The following is a 23,193-nucleotide window of genomic DNA, read 5'->3' on the forward strand; positions in this document are numbered from 1 at the left end:
GATGGTAGGAACAAATGACTTGAGAGGTAATGCAAATTGGGCAGCGAGAGAAATGAGATTCTTGCTTGAGGTAGTATGAAGAAGACGCAGAGAGGAAAGATAGTGTGCGTGTTGCATAGGTATGATTGTGATGAGCTGAGCAAAAGAGCAGTAATATTGAATAACATAATAGCTAGAATGGGTCAGAAGAGAGGATTGGAATATGTGAATGCTTGGAGAGCATTTGAGAAGAGAGAGGAATTGTACGCAAGAGACTACTTGCATTTTAATAAGGAAGGACTTAGGCATCTGGAGAAATTGCTGTTCTGAACAAGTCAGTGTGTCAATGCAGGGAAACTAGAATGCCCAAGGTGGATGGTAGCAGGGGTGGCCTCTTGTGGGAAAGGGTACTTGGGAGAAGGGAGACAACATCAGGTAGCGCTGAGCCCAGTGGAGTCTAGAGGAGATAATGCTGGGTATAGAAATAGTGGCATTTTTATGATTTATACTAATGCCAGGAGTATCCAGAATAAAGAAGATGAATTGGTGGCGTGATAGCATCAGCCTGGCCAAAGATTATTGGGATCACCGAAACGTGGTTGACAGAAGACGATATAATAACAGGAATAGAAGTAGCAGGGTACAGCATTTTTCGGCAGAAGAGAAAGGAAAAGCATGGTGGTGCAGTACTGCTTATGATAAGTGACGACTTATGTCATCTAAGAGTGGAGGCTTTGGAAGGCAGTGACACTAATGATTTTGAAACCATACGGTGGGAGGTAGAGATAGGCAAGACGGGATATTTAGTGGGGTGTTGCTACAAACCAAGGAGCATAGAGAGTGAGGACCAGGAGATGTTGAGACAGTTGAGCTTGGCAAGTGCCAAAAGAATGATTGTTATAGGAGATTTTAGCTACAGCAGTATAAACTGGGGAGAGGAAGATGCATTTAGCAATAAGAGAATGGAATTTCTAGAATTCTTGAGGGACAAATATCTTAGGCAACATGTAATAGAGGGAACAAGACATTCAAGAGTTTTGGATTTGGTCATGGCATCAGAAGATGAGTCGATAATAACTGAGATGACATCTCTCCCACCAGTTGGAGAGAGTGACCATGTGGTTATGACTTGAAAGATGAACAGACATGCAGGAGTATCAAAGAAAAGGGAACATACATGAAATTATTAAGCAGGTGATCATAGTAGTCTTAGACATCAACTTGGGGAAGTTTCATGGAGGGATTATTTGAAAGGCCGGGATGGGATATCATTAGTGCTTGGGAAATTGTGAAGGAATATTTGTTAGCAGCAATAGTAAGCTGTATTCCACAAGTGAAGAAGAGGACACAATTTTGTGTAAAGTGAATAACAAACAATATTAACAGGAACCGCATGCAAAAAAGAGGCTATGGAGCAAAAAAGAGGCTATGGAAGAGATATAAGGAGACAGGTGAAGAGAAGATGCATGAAAAATATAAGACACAGGCCAGCAGAGTGACTAGTATGGTAAGGAAGGTGAAACTGGAATATGAGAAGAGATCGGCACTAAGATCCAAAGAAAATCCTAGGGTATTTTTTAGCTATGTGGCCAGTAGGAGGAAAAATGATTGTGGAAGAGTGACATTGTGGGATAAAAATGGGCTTAGAGTGACTGATGCAGAGACATAGCAAAATTGTTCAACGAACACTTTATTAGTGTATTTCATCCCGGAGGAGTTAATTTTAATACTAGAGGGATAGGGCAGGGTCGAGGTTTAGAGGTGTAGGAGGAGAATGTATTTCAAATACTGAGTACTCTAGATGTCAGTAAAGCTGTGGAACTGGATGGTATTTCATCACAAGTTTTGAGAGAATGTGCGAAGCAACCGACAGCTCCTTTGACCTGGCTTTTCAATGAAAGTCAGGCTACGGGAAAGATGCCAAGGGAATGGAAAGAAGGTAAGATAGCGCCATTGCATAAGGGTGGTAGAAGACTGGAAGTGTCTAATTATAGGCCAGTTCATGTGTCATCAGTAGTTAAGATCTTGGAGAAATTAGTTAGGGACCGTATACAACATTGGACAGATGAGGGTAAGATTATCTCTAAGAGTCAGTATGGATTTGTGAGGGGGTGCTCTTGTTTTAGTAATATGCTAGCCTTTTATAATAAAGTTACAAGAGCAGTAGATGAGGGAATGGCACATACTGCCATTTTCTTGGATTTAGCAATAGTATTTGACAGGGTGCCATATGATAAGCTGATATTTAAGTTGCAGCACATGGGTTTGGATGTCAAGTTGGTCAACTGGATTCAGGATTGACTGTCCGATAGGTATCAGAGAGTTGTATATGGTGGGGGAGTTTCAAGGAGGCAGAGGATTACAAGTGGGGTCCCATAGGGCTCAGTACTGGGACCTATATTGTTTAACCTTTATATCAATGATACTGACAGTATCATTGACAGTATCAATGATACTGTCAGTGAATTGCAAGGGGATATTCAGTTGTTTGTGATTGATGTAAAGCTGGGAAGGGTTATTAGTAATAGTGCAGATGTGGTAGTCATGTAAGAGGATTTGAAGAAGATAGACATATGGGCAAATGAATGGGGATATCGGTTTTATGCAGCAAAATGCAAGGTGTTGAGGTTTGAGATACATTGATGGGACACTGCATACACTATTGGAGGAGATATACTGAAGAAAGTAGGGGAGACAAGAGATCTGGGGTTGATGATTGATAGAAACCTGAAATTCAAGGGACAAATTGCAAAGGTGGTGAAGGTAATACAGAGGATTGCTGCAATAATGAGAAGGACGCTGACCTGCAGAGATAAAAGAGTTATCATTTTATATTCTGTTGTATAAGACCCTGATCAGACCACACTTAGACTACTGTTCTCAGATTTGGTCCCCAGTATTTGAAGGGGATTAATCAATTGTGAGAAGGGTACAGAGGCAGATAACAAAGACAATTTCAGGACTGTACAATGTCAGTTATGAGTATCGGCTGAGGGAACGTGGACTACAGAGTTTGGTGGATAGAAGAAGGAGAGGTAATATGATTGAGACTTTTAAACTGTTGAGAGGTGGTTACAGGGTTGACACTGGGGAGTTCTTTCATTTGGTTGAAAAGCGAGGAGTGATGACAAGGGAAGTTACGAAAGGAAACTGTGAGCAAGAGGGTGAGGAGTGGTTTCTTGGCATGGAGTGTGGTTGAACCATGGAATGCATTGCCTGATAGAGTAGTGGTGAGAGCGAGAATGGTCAATGAGTTTAAGGAGTGGTATGATAGACTTTGTGTTTCTTAGGAGGAACCTCCCACGATGAGTCTTGTTAGACTTGTGTTTTCTAGGAAGGACCTCCCGCAATGAGTCTTTTGACTCCTTGGAGGCCTAAATAATAATAATAATAATAATCTAAAGAATTACAACATAAAAGCTATCTTTAAATCCTCTACAAAACGTATCTAAAGATCACCTTTCTCCTCTCATGTCCATAAAAAAAAGAACATAAAAAATCATATCTGCCTAATCCACCATGGAAAAAACAAGCCTTTCTGACCATCACATAAAAGATAGTATGAAAGAATATTTAAAGAGGTATGTGAAACATTCATAAAACAACCAAATTTAAACAAAAATAAGGGGCTTAAAAACTCTATGTTTTGGGCAATACATATATACAACCCTGACAACAACAAACATTTTCAGGTTGCCTAGAGTACCTAACCACAGGTTACACTGATTTCCATAACATTAACAACAATAAAAAAAAAATAATAAAAAAATGAATTAAAAAAAACATTAAATGAATGGTAACTAACAAAATAATGAAAAAATAACAAAATGGCAAGCAAAAAAACTTTAAAAAAGCCACAGGATATGTGTTTTCAATATATATAAAAAAATGACCCTAGTGTAATTATTACTATTATTATCATTTATATGGGTATGCCACAGAGTCAAACGAATCACCATTGGAGACCCACACTATCAATTAACACAATACTTATTATACATTTCCTTAAACTTATTTACTGTTGGGGTGCTAACAATCACCTCTGAGAATTCATTTCACAACTCTCCAAATATTATTATTATTACTATTATCTGAGATGAGTGCTTGACTCCAGGGAGTCAAGCACTCATTGAGAGAGGCTAGAAATCACCCAAACCAACTACCATACCTTTCCTTAAATTCATTCACACTAGATGCACACACTACCCCTATGGGCAAATTATTCCACTCACTCACTCACTGCTCTCTGGGAGAAAAACCTAGCTCTTACCCCTTTCTTGACTGCAAATAAATTTAACTTCCATGGATGACCCCATATTCTCTCCCCACCTTCCATATAATGAAAAATTTCATCAGTTGATATCCTATAACACCCATTCAAAAGTATATAGACCCCTATCATATCACCCCTCTTTCTCCTGTTAACCAGAGTCTGCAATCCACATACTCATAATCTAAATCCCATAATTAAGATATAATCTTTGTAACTCTTCTTTGCATCCTTTCCGCAGCTTCTTTATCCCCTTGGAACCCAGGGAGGTGGGGGACTGAATCTGTGCACAATAATCCAGGCATGGTCTTATCAAAACCTTATAAAGAGACAAATGACTTCCTTATTCTTATATGTCAAGGTTCGCTTCAACATCGCAATTATCCTCTGAGTTGTATTTGCAACTTTTGCTATGTGACCTTTGAACTTTAAATTCCTATCCACCAATACTCCGGCAGTGTCCTCCCTCTATGAGTCTTTGGACTCCTTGGAGGTGTCACGAATAATAATAATACACCAAGATCCCTTGCCTCTTCAGTTTCTTGTAGTATAACCCCACTAATATAATAATACGCTGGAACTCTAATCATGTTAAAAGTGCATAACTTTACACTTACTAACATTAAATTGACAGCCATTTTCATTTGACCAAATTTCCAGTCTATCAAATCATTTTGTAATTTTTGAATATTAGTAGCATCCCTGAATGCCCTGCCTATCTTTGCATCATCGGCAAACAATTGCACATCTGATGTTAGATCCTACCTGATGTCATTAATGTATAGATTAAAAAATTATGGCCCAAGGACTAAACCCTGATGTACACCACTGGTCACCTTAAATCTGGGAGATTCACACCCACTGTATACCACTTTTTGATATCTGTCTGTCAATTATCCCCTGATCCAAGTCAACAGTTTATATTCCAATCCCATATTCTACGGTTTATGCAACAGCCAACAGCCTTTTGTGTGGTATCCTATCAAATGTCTTAGAAAAATTCAACATTATCATATTGCATTTATTTCCTTTATCCAACTCTGCCATAACATTATTATAAAATATGAGCAAATTGCTAAAATATGACCTTCCTTTAGTAAAGCCATGCTACTACTTCCAGAGTATAGCATGTTTGTCTACCAATTTCTGTATACATGTTCTTATTATTATTATTATTATTATTATTATTAAACAAGACCTCATGGAGTCAAAGACTCATCTAGGAGGTCCTTTTATCTCACACACATCTCATCATACCGGGTCTTAAACACATTCAAACTCCCTGCAGACACCACACTCTCAGGCAAGGCATTCCAATCATTCACAACTCTGCACGAAAAAAACCTGCCTCTCACTCCCCTACTCACACCCTCTTTATACAGTTTCCAGGGATGACCTCTGGTTCTCCCCTGATCTCCCACTATTCGCTGTAGAACTTCTCCACCATTGATCCTATAGCAACCCCTTACCAACTTGTAGGTCTCTATCATATCTCCCCTCTTCCTTCTCTCCACTAGTCTCTGCAAATTACATCTTTTCAATCTTTCCTCATACTCGACATTCCAGAGGTCAGAAACTACCTTAGTCAGTCGCCTTTGGACCCTTTCCAACATCTCTTCATCCTTCTGAAAACCAGGTGACCAAATCTGGGCACAATAGTCCATGTGTGGCCTAATCAAAGCCTTATACAATGGAACAAGAATCTCCCTACTTCTACATGTCAGTGTCCTCCTCATCATTCCCAGAAGTCTTTGTGTTGTCTTCACAATTTTGGCGATGTGACCCCTAAATTTTAGATCCTTATCCACTATCACTCCCAGATCTCTTATTTCCTCTACTTCCAACAATATATTTTCACCAAGCATAAATTCTGCATCCCATCTTTGTTTTCCAAATTTTAAAACCTTACATTTTGCAACATTGAACTCACATCCCCATTTGCTTGCCCAATCACTCAATTTATTCAAGTCTTCTTGCAAGGCCACAACATCTTCACTACTCTTTATGGTTCGTCCCAACTTTGCATCATCTGCAAACAACTGAATATCTCCATCCAAATCTTCGCCAATATCATTAATATACAAGTTAAATAGTAATGGCCCTAAAACAGATCCCTGAGGCACTCCACTAGTGACTTTCCTTTTCCTGGATATTGCACCCCCATACACAACTTGTTGATACCTATCAGATAGCCAGTCTCCAATCCAATGCACTAATCTAATATCCAACCCCATCTGCTCTAGTTTGACTGTCAACTTATCATGAGGCACTCTATCAAAAGCTTTTGCGAAATCCAAGTATATTACTGTGTATCCTTCTCCTCTGTCCAAGGAAGCAGTCACTTTATTGTAATAAGTAAGTAGATTACTAAAACACGACCTCCCTTTAGCAAATCCATGCTGTCCATCAAAGATTATACCATTGTTGTCAACCCAACTCTGGATCCTAGTTCTCACAAGCTTCTCCAACAACTTAACCACAACACCTGACACACAGATAGGCCTATAGTTTGATGCTTGAGTTCAATCACCTCCTTTATGAAGTGGCACAATCTTGCCCTCCTTCCACTCTTTAGGGACTTGACCAAGTGCAAGACTCGTATTAAAAAAATATGTCAAGGCAGGTGTCAACTCTCTGGCACATTCCTTCAGAATACGCGGTGATATATTATCAAGTCCCACAGCCTTATTTACATCTAGTTTACTCAACTCCCCAAACACCTCTTGCTCACTTACAGTCAGTCTCTCCTCCCCATCATCAACTGCTCTTAATCTCTCCATGAAGTCACATTCACAAGATTGAAAGATCTTTATGAACTGCTCATTAAGTATCTCCACCACACATTCTGCAACAGCTGTCTTTATACCATTTCCTCCAATCAATGTCATCCTTCCATAATCATTCTTTCTTTTGCTGGCTACATATCGAAAGAACTCCCTAGGATTCTTTTTAGCTTCATTAGCTAACTGCTGTTCATACCTCTCTTTAGCTACTCTCACCAACCAAGTCACTCTCCTTGCCTGGTCTTTGTAGAACTCATGAAATTGGTTACTTCCACTTCTCTTATGCTGCCTCCACAATGCCCTTTTTCTCTGTATTGCATGCTTAATCTCTTTATTCATCCATCTCACACCTAACTTATTTAACCTTCTCACCCGTGGTATACATTTAGACATTGCATCCACTAAATATTTTTTGAAAATCCCCCAAGCTGCATTGATCTCTTTTCCAGCTAACTCCTCATTCCATGCTACACCTGCAAGCTGTCTCCTGAGCTCTTCATAATCACCCCCCTTGTAGTTCCACATATACCCTTTTTTCACAGGGGTCCTTGCACTGCTGGCAACCACCCAAGTAATCACCTCATGGTCACTTTCGCCAATTGGTGGATGATTTGATACCTCATTGATAATTACATCTTCCGATGAGATGACCAAATCCAAGACCCTTAATCCTCTTGTGCCCTCTGTTACATACTGTCTGAGGTAGTTATCCCTCAAAAACTCAAGAAACTCATTTTCTTTACTTCCAGTTGCTATCTCTTCATTCCAATCTATATTGCCATAATTAAAATCACCCATAATGATCATCCTTTTCTTATTTGCTTGGCTTATTTGACTATACATTTCACTATCACCACCATCCACATTACCAGGTCTATAACAACATCCCACCAAGTATTTGAATCTATTCACCTCTAAGTATTTGAATCTATTCACCTCTATCCCATATTCTACGGTTTATGCAACAGCCAACAGCCTTTTGTGTGGTATCCTATCAAATGTCTTAGAAAAATTCAACATTATCATTCTTATCGTTCTTATCAACTTCACTAAAATCTTCACTACCACACCAGAGATACTGATAGATCGGTAGTTAGACACATCAGTTTTCGCATCACCATTGTACAATGGAACTATCATACATTCCTTCCATTCCTGTGGTATCATTACTGAGCTGAGACTCAAGTTATACAAACATGTGAAAAGCTTAGCCAATTTGGCTTAACATTCCTTTAGCAAATGGGCAGATATTCCATCTGTCCTTATAGACAAATTCTTATCCAGGTTAATCGGCAGCTCTTCAACCCCATTTTCATGAACCTCTAACTCTTCATCCAATGTAGCAGTAGCATTGTGCACCATGTTACATACACCTGGTTGATATATCTTAGCAAAGTGAGCATCATTAAGTGAACAATGTCATTAGCTTCTGACACTTGAGTACTATCTGCATTCAATAAAGTTATTCTTTCACATTCATTCTTTCTTTTACTTGCAGTATAATGATAAAATTCCTTTGGAATGTCTTTAGCTCGCATGGCTAATTTCTTTTCATACTCCGATTTAACTTTTCTCACAATACGTGTTACTTTTCTGGCCTGAGCTTTATATATTTCATAACTCCTCTCACTGTTATTCTCACAATATTCTTTCCATGTCATCTTCTTCTTGTGGATTTCTTGCATAATAAGGTTGGACACCCATTTCACTCCCAACCTAATTATTCTTTGAGCACTAGGGATACATTCAGATACCGACTCATTTAAGCACTTTTTCAAAAGATTCCCATACATTACTGACATTTTTCCCATTCAGTAACTGATACCATGGGACCAAAGATAGTATTATCCTAAGTTGATCATAATTTCCAACTTTGTAGTTCAGCATATAATATATTAATCAGAGCATTGATAAATTAGATACTTCCCAAAAAAGTACAGCATGATCACTGTCACAAATTGGTGGTAAAATAACCATATTCTTTACAGAGATTCTTTCTGATGACATGAACAAATCCAACACTCTTTGACCTTGAGTTCCTTCTTTCACATGCTACTTGAGAAAGTTGTTTCGCAACAATTCAATGAATTCCTCTTCTTTCTTATTATGAGATTTCTTTTCTACCCAATCAATGTTTGGAAAATTAAAATCACCCATAATGGTCATTCGTTTGGTACTCATAAGGCTAAATTTGTAATGGATTTCTTTGTCCACTGCAATTGAGCCGCCAAGTCTGTAGCAATACCCCATCATATATTTCATTCTATTAACCTCCACTTCACACCATATAGACACTGCTACATGGGACATTGTTACCATCATTGTTTTATTGTGTTTCTACCCTAACTGGACTTAAGTCATCTGATATTATTAGTAGCACTCCTCCTTCTTCTCCTCTTCCTTCTCTCCTATCTCTTCTGTCATTTCTAAAAATAGTATACCCATTACACTTGATCCCACTTATCAGTGGCGGCTCATACATAAGCACTGCAATACTGCAGCACCGCAAGGAAAAAATGAAAAATTTAAATTTTGTTTGTGTTTATAAATAATAATAATGCTTACAACATTATATAAATGCAATACAACATGTTAAAGGTTACAGCTTATGTTTTGACATTCATTGAATAGTTAATAATTGGAATTATTCAATTAACGCATTAGATTATGAAACAAATGCACTGTGATCTAACACAGTGTGAGAATTATCACATTAGGCCAATTGCAGCTAGTCTTGCCAATATTCATTTGCGCTTCTCATTGCACGTTACAAGTGATTCCGACACTGCTCGTTTGGGCAGTGTATCGTATGCTTGTGCACGTTATTTCTGTGAGATATAAAACTTTTATCATTGGGGTTTGTTTGTGGTGAGGGTGAACTATTTTTTGTAAATCTTATTTTATTTTGCTAAAATAACATAATTATTTATTTATTATAGACACAAGGTTCAATTATGACGAGTGTCACTGTTGAAAATAAGAAAAGAATTATATTTTTTTCAATTATCGTTACATGAAACAAATGCACTGCGATTTAAAGCAGTGTCAGAATTATCATGTTAAGCCAATTACAGCTAGCCTTGCCGATATTCATTTATGCTTGTCATTGCACGTTACAAGTGATTCCGACACTGCTCATTTGGGCAGTGTGTTATGCTTGCGTGCGTTATTTCTGTGAGATATGAAACTTATTATTGGTGTTTGTTTGTGGTGAGGGTGAAATATTTTTAATAAAGCAATTTTTATTATGTAAATTTATTTATTAATAAATTAGTTGCTGATTAGGAAAAAAAAATTTTTTTATTTTTCTATTTTGTATATGCAGCACACCCACTTAAAATTTTCGCTTATCATTACCACTGTCGCTTATTATAGCCAGGTTTCATTAATGCCAACAATGTTATGATGAATATCTACCCTATTCCACATGCCCTTACTAACTCCACTCTTAGACAATTCCAAGTGTTACTCCTTGTTTTCCCACTACTCCACATGTACTGAAAAATTTCTTTTGTATCAATCTTATAGAATCCCTTTAGTAACTTATAATCTTCTATCATATCTGCTCTGCTCTACCCATTAGCTAAACTCTGCAACTGACACACCTTCAATTTATCCTTATAGGGAACACTCCACAGATCTGTCACCAGCTTGGTCACTCATCTCTGAATTTTCTCCACCATTTCCTGATACCCAAGAAATGCAGGTGATCAAATCTGTGAACAATAGTAAACATAGCTGAATAATAGCCTTATAAAGAGGGAGAATAATCCCCCTATCTTCTTGTCAATGCTTCAATATCCAAGTAATCCTCTGAACTATTTTGCCAAATCTTGCAATACATCCTCTGAATTTCAAATCTCTATCCACCATCACCCTAGATTCCTTAGCCTCATCAATTTCCTGTAAACTAGTGCCATCAATATGTTACAAAGTATGTTATTTATTATTATTATTACATGACACCTCCAAGGAGTTCAAAGATTCATTGAGGGAGGATATCTACTACTGGTTCTCACCAGCCAATCCAACACTATAACCACAATACCTGACACACAGATAAGTCTATAATTTGATGCTTGAGTTCTGTCAACTCCCTTATGAAACGGCACAATCTTGCCTTCCTTCCACTCTTTTGGAACTTAGCCCAATGCAAGACTCATTAAATAAATATGTCAAGGCAGATGCTATCTCCCTGGCATATTCCTTCAAAATACATGGTGATATATTATCAAATCTCAAAGGAAGTTTGCTCAATTCCCCATATACCTCTTTCTCACTTACAGTCAATCTCTCCTCCTCATCATCAATTGCTCTAAAACACTCCATGATGTGCTCTAAAACTCTCCATGATGTCACATTTACAAGAATGAAAGACATTTATGATATGCTCATTAAATATCTCAACTATATCCTCCAAAGCAGTTATTCTTATACCATTTTTTCCAATCAATGTGATTCTTCCATAATCTTTTTTTTTTTTGCTGGCTACATATTAAAAGAATTCCCTAGGATTTTTCTTTGACTTCATTAGCTAACTGCTGTTCATACTGAACTTTTACTACCCTTACCAACCAAGTCACCCTCCTCTTATGTTGCTTCCATAATGCCTTTTTCCTCTGTATCACATGCTTAATCTCTTCATTCATCCATTTTACACCAACCTTATTTAACCTTCTGACCCTGTAATACTGTTAAAAAAAGTTATAAATAACATCCAATACCCAAGCTTGTCTATTAGATTGATGCTTCAAGATGTCTCAAATAAAATATGAAGAAATGTAATATCAACATAAACAGCTGGAAGAATGGTTCTACAATGGTCAAAATAGAGAAAAGAAGTGTCAATATGTTATGAGCATTTTGAAACTGTGCAACATGCCGAAGGGTTGAGAAAAGAATAATCAAAAGGAGATGGGAAAATACTTCATCACATTTTTTGAAAGCCATGCTCACTTTAACTGCCGATGATGATGATGATGATGATGATATTTTTAGAACTGATATACTAAGGTGATAATAGGTAATACTATTTACCATGGGAAATGAGTCCTCCAATTTCTGTAACTACACCTGATAAAAGTGGGAAATATGGGCTCCATCCTACATCTGTACTATAGGTAATTAATATATCACCATGCTAGAAAGGAAATAGAGCAATTTCAAATTTTTATATCTTGCAGAATCACATGAAATGTAATCATAATTATTTAGAATAAAGTTGAAATCATAATCTTTTGAATTAACATACAATAAAAATCTCATGTAAGTAATGCATATAACACAGAATTCATTTTTATGGGAATTTTTGTGTGTACAGTCCCGATAATAATGTTAAATAAAGGAATTTTTTGTTGTTCTTATAATGAGAGTACTGTTCCATTATAATGAACACTTTTAGTACTTATTTTCAGTTGCTTATCTAATATTGTAAACTGGTGTAGTGTTGTGCGGGGATCAATACCGAAGAGTGACTGAAGCTGCAGAGAGGAGAGGAAAGAAAGAGCTGAGAAACTGACTATTATGTTGAGTGGAATGAATGCTATACAAGAAAGTGTGAATGTGGGAATGTAGGATCTGAGAGAGTGCTGTCAGGAACAGTGAAGTAGAAGGGTGTGCATTGAGAGAAGGTGGATTTGTTCAGGCAGAGAATGGCATATAGCAGGCAGTAGATGTAAGCAATTAGGACAGATATGTGAGATAAACAACAGTGGTATAAGAGATAATGCTTCAGAGATGGACTCATCATGTGGCAGCAGTCAAATGTATCGTGGAAATGACAGGAGAGGAAATATGGAAAGGATAGGACCAAGCTATTATGTCTGGGATAAGTAGCAACATAGTTAGGAATAAAAGAGCAGAGTATATGTGATTAATAAAATTAGATGGATTACAAATCATTTTTATAAGTGAGACATATATACTGACAAGAACAGAATATGATGAATACAGCATAGTTTGGGAACACAGAAAAGATAAATGAGGAGGTAGAGGTATTATTGATGATCTGAGAAAAATTACATCCCATCTGTTTCAAGCTTTAAGGAAGCAGTGATGATGATGGTTTTGAGGTTTGAGATCAGGTTCAAATGAACAGGAATTTCATAGATAGTAGTGTGTTGCTATAGGCTAGGAAATGTAGCAGGAGTTGATCCTGCTACATTTCAGTCTTATCTACCTGAAGATTCGGGTAGATAAGACTGGTGGGTGATAGGCAGGTGATAATAATGAGTAACTCTAAATATGGAGATACTGATTGAAAGCAGAATAGAATATGTTTGAATAAGGAGAATGAATTTAATGAGATTCTCAGAAATGTAGTGGAGTGAACATAAAGGAACAAGGATTAGAATTAATAATAACATCTCACAAATGGTGATAACAGACTATTATTATACAAGCACCTCCATGGAGACTGAAGCTGCATCATGGAAGATCTGTCCACACAGTATCTATCATGCCTCTTCGTGAACCCATTAAAAGACAAAGTACTTACAACTGACTCTAGCAATTTATTTCATTCATTCACCACTCTCCAAGCAAAAAGTCTAGTCCTCACACCCGTACTAATTACACACTTGCTCGACTTCCAGGGACGACCTCTTGTTCTGCCTCCTGTAGTCAAGTGCTGAAACACTTTTCCTGTCTTAATCCTATTGGTTGCATTAACCAATGCCAAAAAACTCCTCCCTCTTGCTCCTGATGTTACTGGTATTAGTATATAGAAACTGTAACATCGTTTTAGGCCCATCCATCTTTACTTCCTGAAATGGGTGCCTTCACACAATCTCACCTGCATCCACCCTAATTGCTTAAGTTTCCCTGACCTGGCACTTCAGTACTCTCAGTGAACAAAACTCTCTCTAGACACCTGACACCAAAACCATTTAAGTGCAGACTGTCAGCATTATACAAATCCTTCTCTCCATCAAATAAGGTCCACAAACCTGACATCATTCTTTCTGCACGACCTGTATTGATTTGTTTGCTATCAGTGCCTTCGTCCTCCTCAGCTCATCCCTATCACCCCTGTGCAGGATATTTACAATCTTCACCTCCTCACCTTGCTTTTTTTTTGCCTCATCCACAACTCCTTGTTATCCTTCCTCATAGAATACTTTTCGCCTTTCAGGTCATCAGTGACCAGGACAATTAGTTCTCTCACCTTATCCTTCTGCATATGGATAGCATCACTATGAATCCAAGAGGGAAAAGCAGTGCCATTGTAATGAAGAATCCAAGTCAACATCATGCCACAACTGATGAAGTTACCGCTACACCACTAGCTGGTGATCATGTGATTTTGACATAGGAAGTAGTTAAATAAGTACAATATTCACTGAACAAAAAAAGAGATATGTGGAATTACTCAGCAGAAGTCTACGACCAACTAATGAAACCGACTGTGACCTGCCATGGTAGAATCAAAAGGAGGGAAATCACTAGTGCATGGGACTTTTGTTCAAGATCAGTTACTGAAAATGTCAGATTTTATTCCTAAGGTTAGAAGAAGAAGAAACAGAATGGGGATGAAATGGAAATCATAGAATTATGCAGGAGTTGAGGAGAAGATATTATGAAGTAGTTATAAAGAATAGGGTATCTACACTTCAGTGGCACAAACTAGGGTGACAAATATAGTAGGGAAGAAGGAGAAATTGACATGTGAAAGGAGACTGGATGAGGCAGCAAAGTGCAATCCTAGTGAATTCCAGTTATATGTGACTGTAAAAAAAGGAGTAAATGGATTACATGTACTGAAGTTATAATGGAAATGTTCACTGAGTGTTTTGTCATAATATTTCAAATTGGTTCAGGAAGGGAAGGCATGATGAATAACAGTAGAAAAGATGAGGGAATACCAGTAGTTCACGAATGCAAAGTGTTGATGTTAACAAGGTTGTGGGAATAGTGGGATACTATCACGTATATTACAGGTATGTGCAAAACAGGTGACAGTGTCCCTGACCTATTTATTCAAGAAGAGTATGGCAACTGAAACAGTCACAGAAAAATGAAAAGAGGGAAAAATAGTGGCATCGTAAGGAAGAATCCAAGTCAATAGTGTGCAACTATAGGCTACTTTGTGCCAATAAGTGTGAAGGTGTTCAAGATAGCATATAAATTTAGATTGATGAGAACAGACACCTTCCTAGAAAGCAGTATGACTGACTTTATTAAAGAGAAGGCTTGAGTAATCTAGTTTTTCTAGAACCCTGATCCAACCCTGATTACTCGATTAAGTCCACGTCCCATCGAGTAATCAGGGTTGGATCAAAAAATCAGTTACTGTAAACAAAGACAAAAAAAACCAAACTCAGGCCTGTAAAGGATGGAATATCAATTGGCACATGGAATGTCCGTACACTCTGGGCAGCTGAAAAATTCAGTTGCTTCAAGAGGAAATGAAGAAATACAGATATGATACACTGGGTATTTCAGAAATGAGATGGACATTGTCAGGAGAATCAAATGGTGGAAGAGTTCTCTGGTCAGGAAATGAAAGTAAGCATGAAGCAGGCGTAGGTTTCCTGCTAAGTAACAAGGCATGTCAGGCAATGATAGGATACAAACCAGTTAGCGAAAGAATAATGATTGCAAGATTCAGTGCCCAACCATTTAATATCACAACTATTCAAATATATGCACCCACCGAAGAGAGTGCAGATGAAAACATTGAGAGATTTTACAGGGATCTACAACTATAACTGATGAGGTGCCGATGCAGGATATACTCATCATTGGAGGAGACTGGAATATAAAGATTGGCAAAAATAACACAGGATTGGAAAAGTTTATGGTAATTTGGATATGGAGAAAGAAATGAACGTGGAGAGATGAGATGCTTCTGGAATTTGCCAAGGATAACAACCTGATGATTTACAATACCAAATTCCAACAAAAAGATTGTCGTAAATGGACATGATGCTCCTTCGATGGCAAACACAGGAATATGATTGACCTGATATTAATAGATCAGAAATGGAGAACCTCAGTTCAACAGTGCAGATCATTCCAAGGAGCTGATATTGATTCGGACCACAGCTTGGTGATTGTGAATATAAGACTAAAACTGAAACAGAAGTACAAAGGAAAGTTCCAGAAAGCTAGAGGCATCTCAAAACTAAATGAAGACAGGCTAAGAACAGCATTATCAGAACATATTGGAAACTAAGCTTAAGACCCCAAGTGAAAAACAAAATATAAATACAAGAGCAGAACGACTGACTACAGTGCTGAAAAAAGCAGTAGAGGAAGTAATTCCTGAAAGAGAAAAGATCAATCAACAAGAAATGGATAACTCAGGAAACCCTAAAATTGGTACAAGAGAAAAGAGAACTGAAACTTAAAAGAGATAATTCAGAGGCAGCAGATGAGTTATACTGTCAAAAATGCAATGAAGTATGGAAAGCAGCAAGATCTGATAAAGCCAAATGGCTGGAGGACCAGTGCAAAGACATTGAACAGTACTATGGAGAACACAAAACTAGAGAGGTCTACAAACTTATAAGAAATGTCAATAGGAAGTGGCAAACAAGATCAGTAGCACTCAAAGATGAAAATGGCAAAGCATTGATGGACAAGACAGAAATCATACACAGATAGACAAAATATTGCAGCGAACTATATAAAAAATCAACTAAATGATACTGCAACAGAAGTAATCAAAGAACTAAAAGCAATCTCTCCACCAGCAGAGATCTTTGAAAATGACATCTTGGAAGAGGAGGTGAATAAGGCTATAAAACATCTGAAGAATAACAAGAGTTCTGGAGGTGACAGCATAATAGGCAAGATGCTAAAATATGGGGGGGGGGGAGAATCAGTTGCAAAAGAAATATATAAGCTATGTAATGAAATATGGAGATCAGGGTATGCCCCAGAAGAGTGGAAAAAATCGGTCTTGGATGTTCTTCGTAAGAAAGGCAGTGCTTTAGAATGCACCAATTACAGAACTATTGCATTAATGAGTCATCTTGGCAAAATGCTGATGAAAATACTAACAGAACGTCTGAAGGGGCATATGGAGGCACATCTTCCAGATGAGCAAGCCGGATTTCGACAAGATCGAAGTACAGTGCAACAAATACTCGCACTAAGACTAGTAGCAGAGAAAGCTCGAAGAAAGAACAAAAAGATATATTGCTGTTTCGTGGACTTCCAAAAAGCATTTGATAATATTGACCAAAATATAACATGGGCTGTCTTGGAATCCTATGGTATGGACAATAAATTGATCCACCTGCTGAAAGATATAAACAGTCAAGCACAAGCAAAAATCAGCAAGGCAGGTGAGAACGGAGATTGGTTTACCACTAATCAAGGCACAAGACAAGGGGACCCAATATCACCAATCATCTTCATCACACATCTGGGAAGAACACTAGATAAGATTAAAGAAGAAGGTGGAGGCATTTCAATAAATGGCATGAGAATAAACTACCTCTGCTTTGCAGATGACATCATCCTGATTGAAGAAGACGCAGCAAGGCTGGAATAGACATTGCAAACACTATACACAGAAGGAAAAAGATATGGACTAAATGTCAACTTTGGAAAAACTAAAACAATGATATTCAGACAATAGGAGTTACTGAACAGAGTTACGATAGACATATTTCAACTGGAAAATGTGAAACACTTCACATATCTTGGATGCCACAAGACGCTTGACTTGGACTCCAAAAAAGTGATAAAAATTAGAATAGCCAGAGCAACAACTATTTTAAAAGCCATGGACAAAATATGGAAGAGCCGAGCTATAAAGATGCAAATTAAACTGCTCATTGTAGAAACCTGTATCTTCAGCAGCATGCTTCATGGATGAGAGGCCTGAGAGAGAATCTGAAAGGAGGATATTGGCATTTGAGAGGAAATGCTATAGAAAGATCTTGAGAATAAGCTGGATACAGAAAGTGAACAATGAGGAAATCCACAGATGAGTACAACCAAAAGAAAACCTGATCCAGAAAATAATCAAAAGGAAACTATGTCTATTTGGCCATATGTAGATTGAATGATGAGAGAAAATTAAAATCGTTGCTGTTTTGTTCTTTCCTTCAATCGTTGATTGAAGGAAAGAACAAAAGAGGAAGACCAAAGAATGGTCTTCCTCAATCCAAATTTGACGATGTCATCGCCCAGAGAATGGGGCGATGACATCGACAAATGGTGCAGAAACTCTATACACAAATTGAGTCATCTTGCACAAAACAGAATGCAATGGAAGAATCATATCAAGATTTGCAGCAGACACTTACAGGCATTGGACCCATGGTTGTTGATGATGATTATAGTTGAAGATCTGAGAAGAAATATTTGGTGCAGATGACGTAAATTTGGAAGAGTCATTTCAGGAAGCTCTGATGCTGTTAGAAGTGAATTTGAGACTGGTAATAGGGAAATAAAAATACGGAGATTTGTTCAATGTGACAAAGTGTAAAGTAATGAATAATGGCTACAGAAGAGGGAACAATGCACATTGTAGTGGAGGAATGTTGCAAGAAGGTAGAGGAAGCAAGAAATCAAGGATATTGGTGGATAGGAAATTGAAATTATTATTATTATTGCATCTTCCATGGAGTCAGCAGACTCATCGTGTGAGGTTCATTAAACGGACAATATATTTATCATTCTGAATCTTAAAATCCTTAACACTCTTGGTTAATAATTATTATTATTATTGTGTGACACCTCCAAGGAGTTCAAAGATACATTGAGGGAGGGCACCTACTCTAACAACTCTCTGTTTCCACCACTTAATCCACCAACTACAGTGAACCACCACTATCATCATCATTTACACCATTGCCATCTACTGCCTACCACCAATAGTATTTTTTGTCTGTAAATTGCATGTGTTCTGAAGGCTGATTTGTCTGTATGTGGGATGAAAAACCTGAGTTTCTGTGAGAAAAAAATCCTGCTACTTCTATATGAAATCGGCTAACTCACCCTCAATTGAAACACACCATATAAAGATTCCTCTCATCGCAACGAGAATCGAACTTGGGCCTTTTCCAATTGAAGGGTACAACATGCTGTTGTTCTTCGAATTGCACTATGGAGGCTCTAAAAAGCACTTGTTCTGTTCTGCATTACCTGACTGTTAAAAGGCCAAGTTCGATTCTCGTTGTTAATTAATGACACATTCTGTTAAGCTTTCCATTCACTGGCAGTTCTCCAAGTAAAAACTCTAATCCTCACATCCCTCTTCATCACACTCTTAATTTCCAGGCATGGCCTCTGGTTTTTCTCCTCTCACCTTATATTCTTTTTATAATCCCATCTGGATTATTATTATTATTACCCCAAGACCTCACGGAGTCAAAGACTCATCTGGGAGGTCCTTTTATCACACACACAGCTCATTATACTGTGCCTTGAACACATTCAAACTCCTTGCAGACAACACACTCTCAGGTAAGGCATTCCAATCATTCACGACTCTGCACGGAAAAAACCTTCTCCTCACTCCCCTACTCACTCAATGTACATCTTATAATCTTAAGATTAATCTTATAAAATCCTCTCACTAGCTTAAATGTTTATCATATCATGTCTTTTCCTCCTGTTCACTAAACTGTGCAATCCACATTTCTCCAACCTCTCTCCATTTCAAAGCCAGCATTCCAAAGTCCTTATATCGTCTTAGTCACTATCTCTGGACCCTCTCCAATGTTTCCACATCACACTGAAAACAGGTGACCAGATATGAGCACAATAATCCAAGTGTGGTTTGGCCAGTGCTTTTATATAGTGGCACAACCACTTCCTTATCCCTACATGTTAGAGTACTTTTTATCATAGCAGCACTATGATATTATTATTATTATTATTATTATTCAGGCCTCCAAGGAGTCAAAAGACTCATCGAGGGAGGTCCTTTCTAAGACATAAAGTCTGTCAAGACTCATCGAGGGGAGGTCCCCCCCTGAGAAACACAAAGTTTATCATACCACTCCTTAAACCCACTGACCGTTCTCGCTCCCACCACTCCATCAGGCAATGCATTCCACGGCTCAACCACCCTCCACACAAAGAAATCACTCCTTACCCTCTTGCTCACAGTTTCCTTTCGTAACTTCCAGGGATGGCCTCTTGTCATCACTCCTTCCCGCTGATCAACCAAGCGAAAGAACTCCCCAGTGTCAACCCTGTAACCACCTCTCAACAGTTTAAAAGTCTCAATCATATCACCTCTCCTTCTTCTATCCACCAAACTCTGCAGTCCACATTCTCTCAGCCGATCCTCATAACTATCCTTGTACAGTCCTGAAACCATCTTTGTCATCCGTCTTTGTATCCTTTCCACAGTTAATTTATCCCCTTCAAATCCTGGGGACCAAATCTGAGAACAATAGTCCAAGTGTGGTCTGATCAGAGACTTATACAACGGAATGATAACCCTCTTATCTCTGCAGGTCAGTGTCCTTCTCATAATAGCAGCAATCCTCTGTGTTACCTTCACCACCTTTGCAATATGTCCCCTAAACTTCAGGTTTCTATCAATCATCAACCCCAGATCTCTTGTCTCCCCTACTTCCTCCAGTATAACTCCTCCCATAGAGTATGCAGCATCCCATCGATGTTTCCCAAACCTCAAGACCTTACATTTTGCTGCATTAAACTGACACCCCCATTCATTTGCCCATTTAACTAGCTTATTTAAATACTCTTGCAGGGCTACCACATCTGCACTATTACTAATAATCCTTCCAAGCTTCGCATCATCCGCAAACAACTGAATATCCCCCTGCAATCTACTGGCTATGTCATTGATATAAAGGTTAAACAATATAGGTCCTAGTACTGAGCCCTGTGGGACCCCACTTGTAACCCTCTGCTTCCTGGAAACTGCTCCACCATACACAACTCTCTGATACCTATCAGACAGCCAATCCTGAATCCAGTTGACCAATCTGACATCCAGACCCATGTGCTGCAACTTAAATATCAGCTTATCATGTGGCACCCTGTCAAATGCCTTCGCCAAGTCTAAGAAAATTGCAGTATATGCCTTTCCCTCATCTAATGCTCTTGTAACTTTATTATAAAAGGCTAGCATATTGCTAAAACAAGAGCGTCCTTTCACAAATCCATGTCGATTCTCACAGATAACATTACCCTCATCTGCCCAATGCTGTACACGGTCCCTCACTACTTTCTCCAAGATCTTACCAACTACTGATAACACACAGACTGGTCTATAATTAGACACTTCCAGTCTGTTACCACACTTATGCAATGGCACTATCTTACTTTCCTTCCATTCCCTGGGCACCTTTGCCAAAGCCAGACTTTCATTGAAAAGCCACGTTAAAGGTATTGTCAATTCCCTAGCACATTCTCTCAAAACTCGTGGCGAAATACCATCCAGTCCCACAGCTTTACTGACATCCAGAGTACTCAGTATCTGAAACACACTCTCCTCCTGTACCTCCAGACCTCGTACCAGTCCTATCCCTCTAGCATTAAAACTGACTCCTCTAGGATGAAATACTCCAATAAAGTGTTGCAGTCTTTGCAACACTTGCAATATGCCCGCTAAACTTCAGCCTACTGTCAACCATTACTCCCAAATCTCACCCACTTTCTCAGTCTACCTCTACTGTATACAATATGGATGGTGCATTACAGCACCATCAACATAGTACACAGTCTTATATTTCTGAACTCCAAAATGCAACACTTTGCACTTAATAATATTAAAACTACAACCCCACTCCTTTGTCCAAGTCACAAGGCTATTCAAATCTTTCTGAAGGAAATTAGTATCAGCATTGCTACTTATAATTCTCCACGAGTTTGCATCATGAGTTGTTTGCTGATGATGAACATCTCCAATCAGTGCACATCATATATAATTTACATACAAGTTAAACAGCAGGTGACCAAGAACAGAACAAGAAATTCTCTGCATTCAGGGAATATAGAGAATGCTGACCTATAACAGCATCCTATCAGATAATACTAGCCTGTTAATTTCAACTTCACACCACACAGATTCAAAATCTGTGCATGAACTATCAACTTCCACACTTTGTGGACACAATTCTTTGCAATCATTAACAGCACTCACCCCCCCCCCTCCTCTTTTCACATTTCTATCCATCTGGAAAATTATTATTATTATTATTATTATTATTACTACCATGGGCTACTCCAGGAGTCCTTAGACTCATCGAGGGAGGCCCTAAACATCATGTTTACACAGCTGTTCAACATTCTCACAGTATCTATCATACCTTGCCTTGAACTCGCTCACTGTCTTAGCACCCACAACAGACTCTGGCAGCTTATTCCACTCATTTACCACTCTAAAAGTAAAGAACCCAGCTCTAACACCCCTGCTAACCATGCTCTTGCCCAGCTTCCATGAGTGTCCCCTAGTTCTCCCACCACCAGTCCTGATCTCAAAAATATCATCTGAATTAATCCTATAGAATCCTTTTAGCAATTTGAATGTCTCAATCATATCTCCCCTTTTCCGCCTATCAACTAGTTTCTGCAACCCACAAATCTTCAACCTGTTCTCATATGGTTCATTCCATAGACCTGCTATCATCTTAGTCACTCGCCTCTGGATCCTCTCAACCTCCTCCCCATCAAGAAGGAACCGAGGTGACCAAATCTGGGCACAGTAGTCGAGATGAGGTCTTATCAGGGCTCGGTACAGAGGTACAATAACTTGTTTTTCTCTGCTCATCAAGGTATTTTTCAACAACCAAGTGAGTTGATGAGCTGATTTAGCTACTTTCGCAATGTTCCCCCTCATCTCCCTATCCACCAACACTCCCAAGTCCCTGGCCTCATCAATCTCTTGGAGTACAGTTCCACCAATGTGGTATATACTGCTGCTAATCTTTTCACTCCGAAATGCATAACCTTACATTTTGTCACATTAAATTGACATCCATTCTCCTTAGTCCAGAACTCCAATCTATCTAAGTCATCTTGCAAGACTTTGACATCTTCTGCATTCACTATCGCCCTACCCAACTTTGCATCATCAGCGAACAAATGAACTGTCCCACTTAGACCCTTCCCTATATCGTTAATGAACAGATTAAACAGCAGTGGTCCAAGAACAGAACCCTGTTTCACACCACTAGTCACAGGCCGTTTTTTGGACTCTACTCCTGAATAAACTACTCTTTG

The 23,193-nt window shown here is 38.5% G+C and overlaps 1 protein-coding gene across 1 annotated transcript in view; it reads right to left on the reverse strand.

Annotated features, from left to right (window-relative positions):
- Positions 1-23,193, reverse strand: part of LOC150100406 (uncharacterized) — a 621,895-nt gene that overhangs the window by 13,933 nt on the left and 584,769 nt on the right. Inside the window, exon 38 of the mRNA XM_090402392.1 lies at positions 12,070-12,172. Within this exon, the coding sequence (XP_090258518.1) occupies positions 12,070-12,172 (103 nt within the window). The remainder of the gene's footprint in view (positions 1-12,069; positions 12,173-23,193) is intronic.

Source organism: Typopeltis vanoorti, chromosome 13 (assembly GCF_054136105.1).
Source record: "Typopeltis vanoorti isolate ZY-2024b chromosome 13, IOZ_Tvanoo_1.0, whole genome shotgun sequence".
NCBI lineage: Eukaryota > Metazoa > Arthropoda > Arachnida > Uropygi > Thelyphonidae > Typopeltis > Typopeltis vanoorti.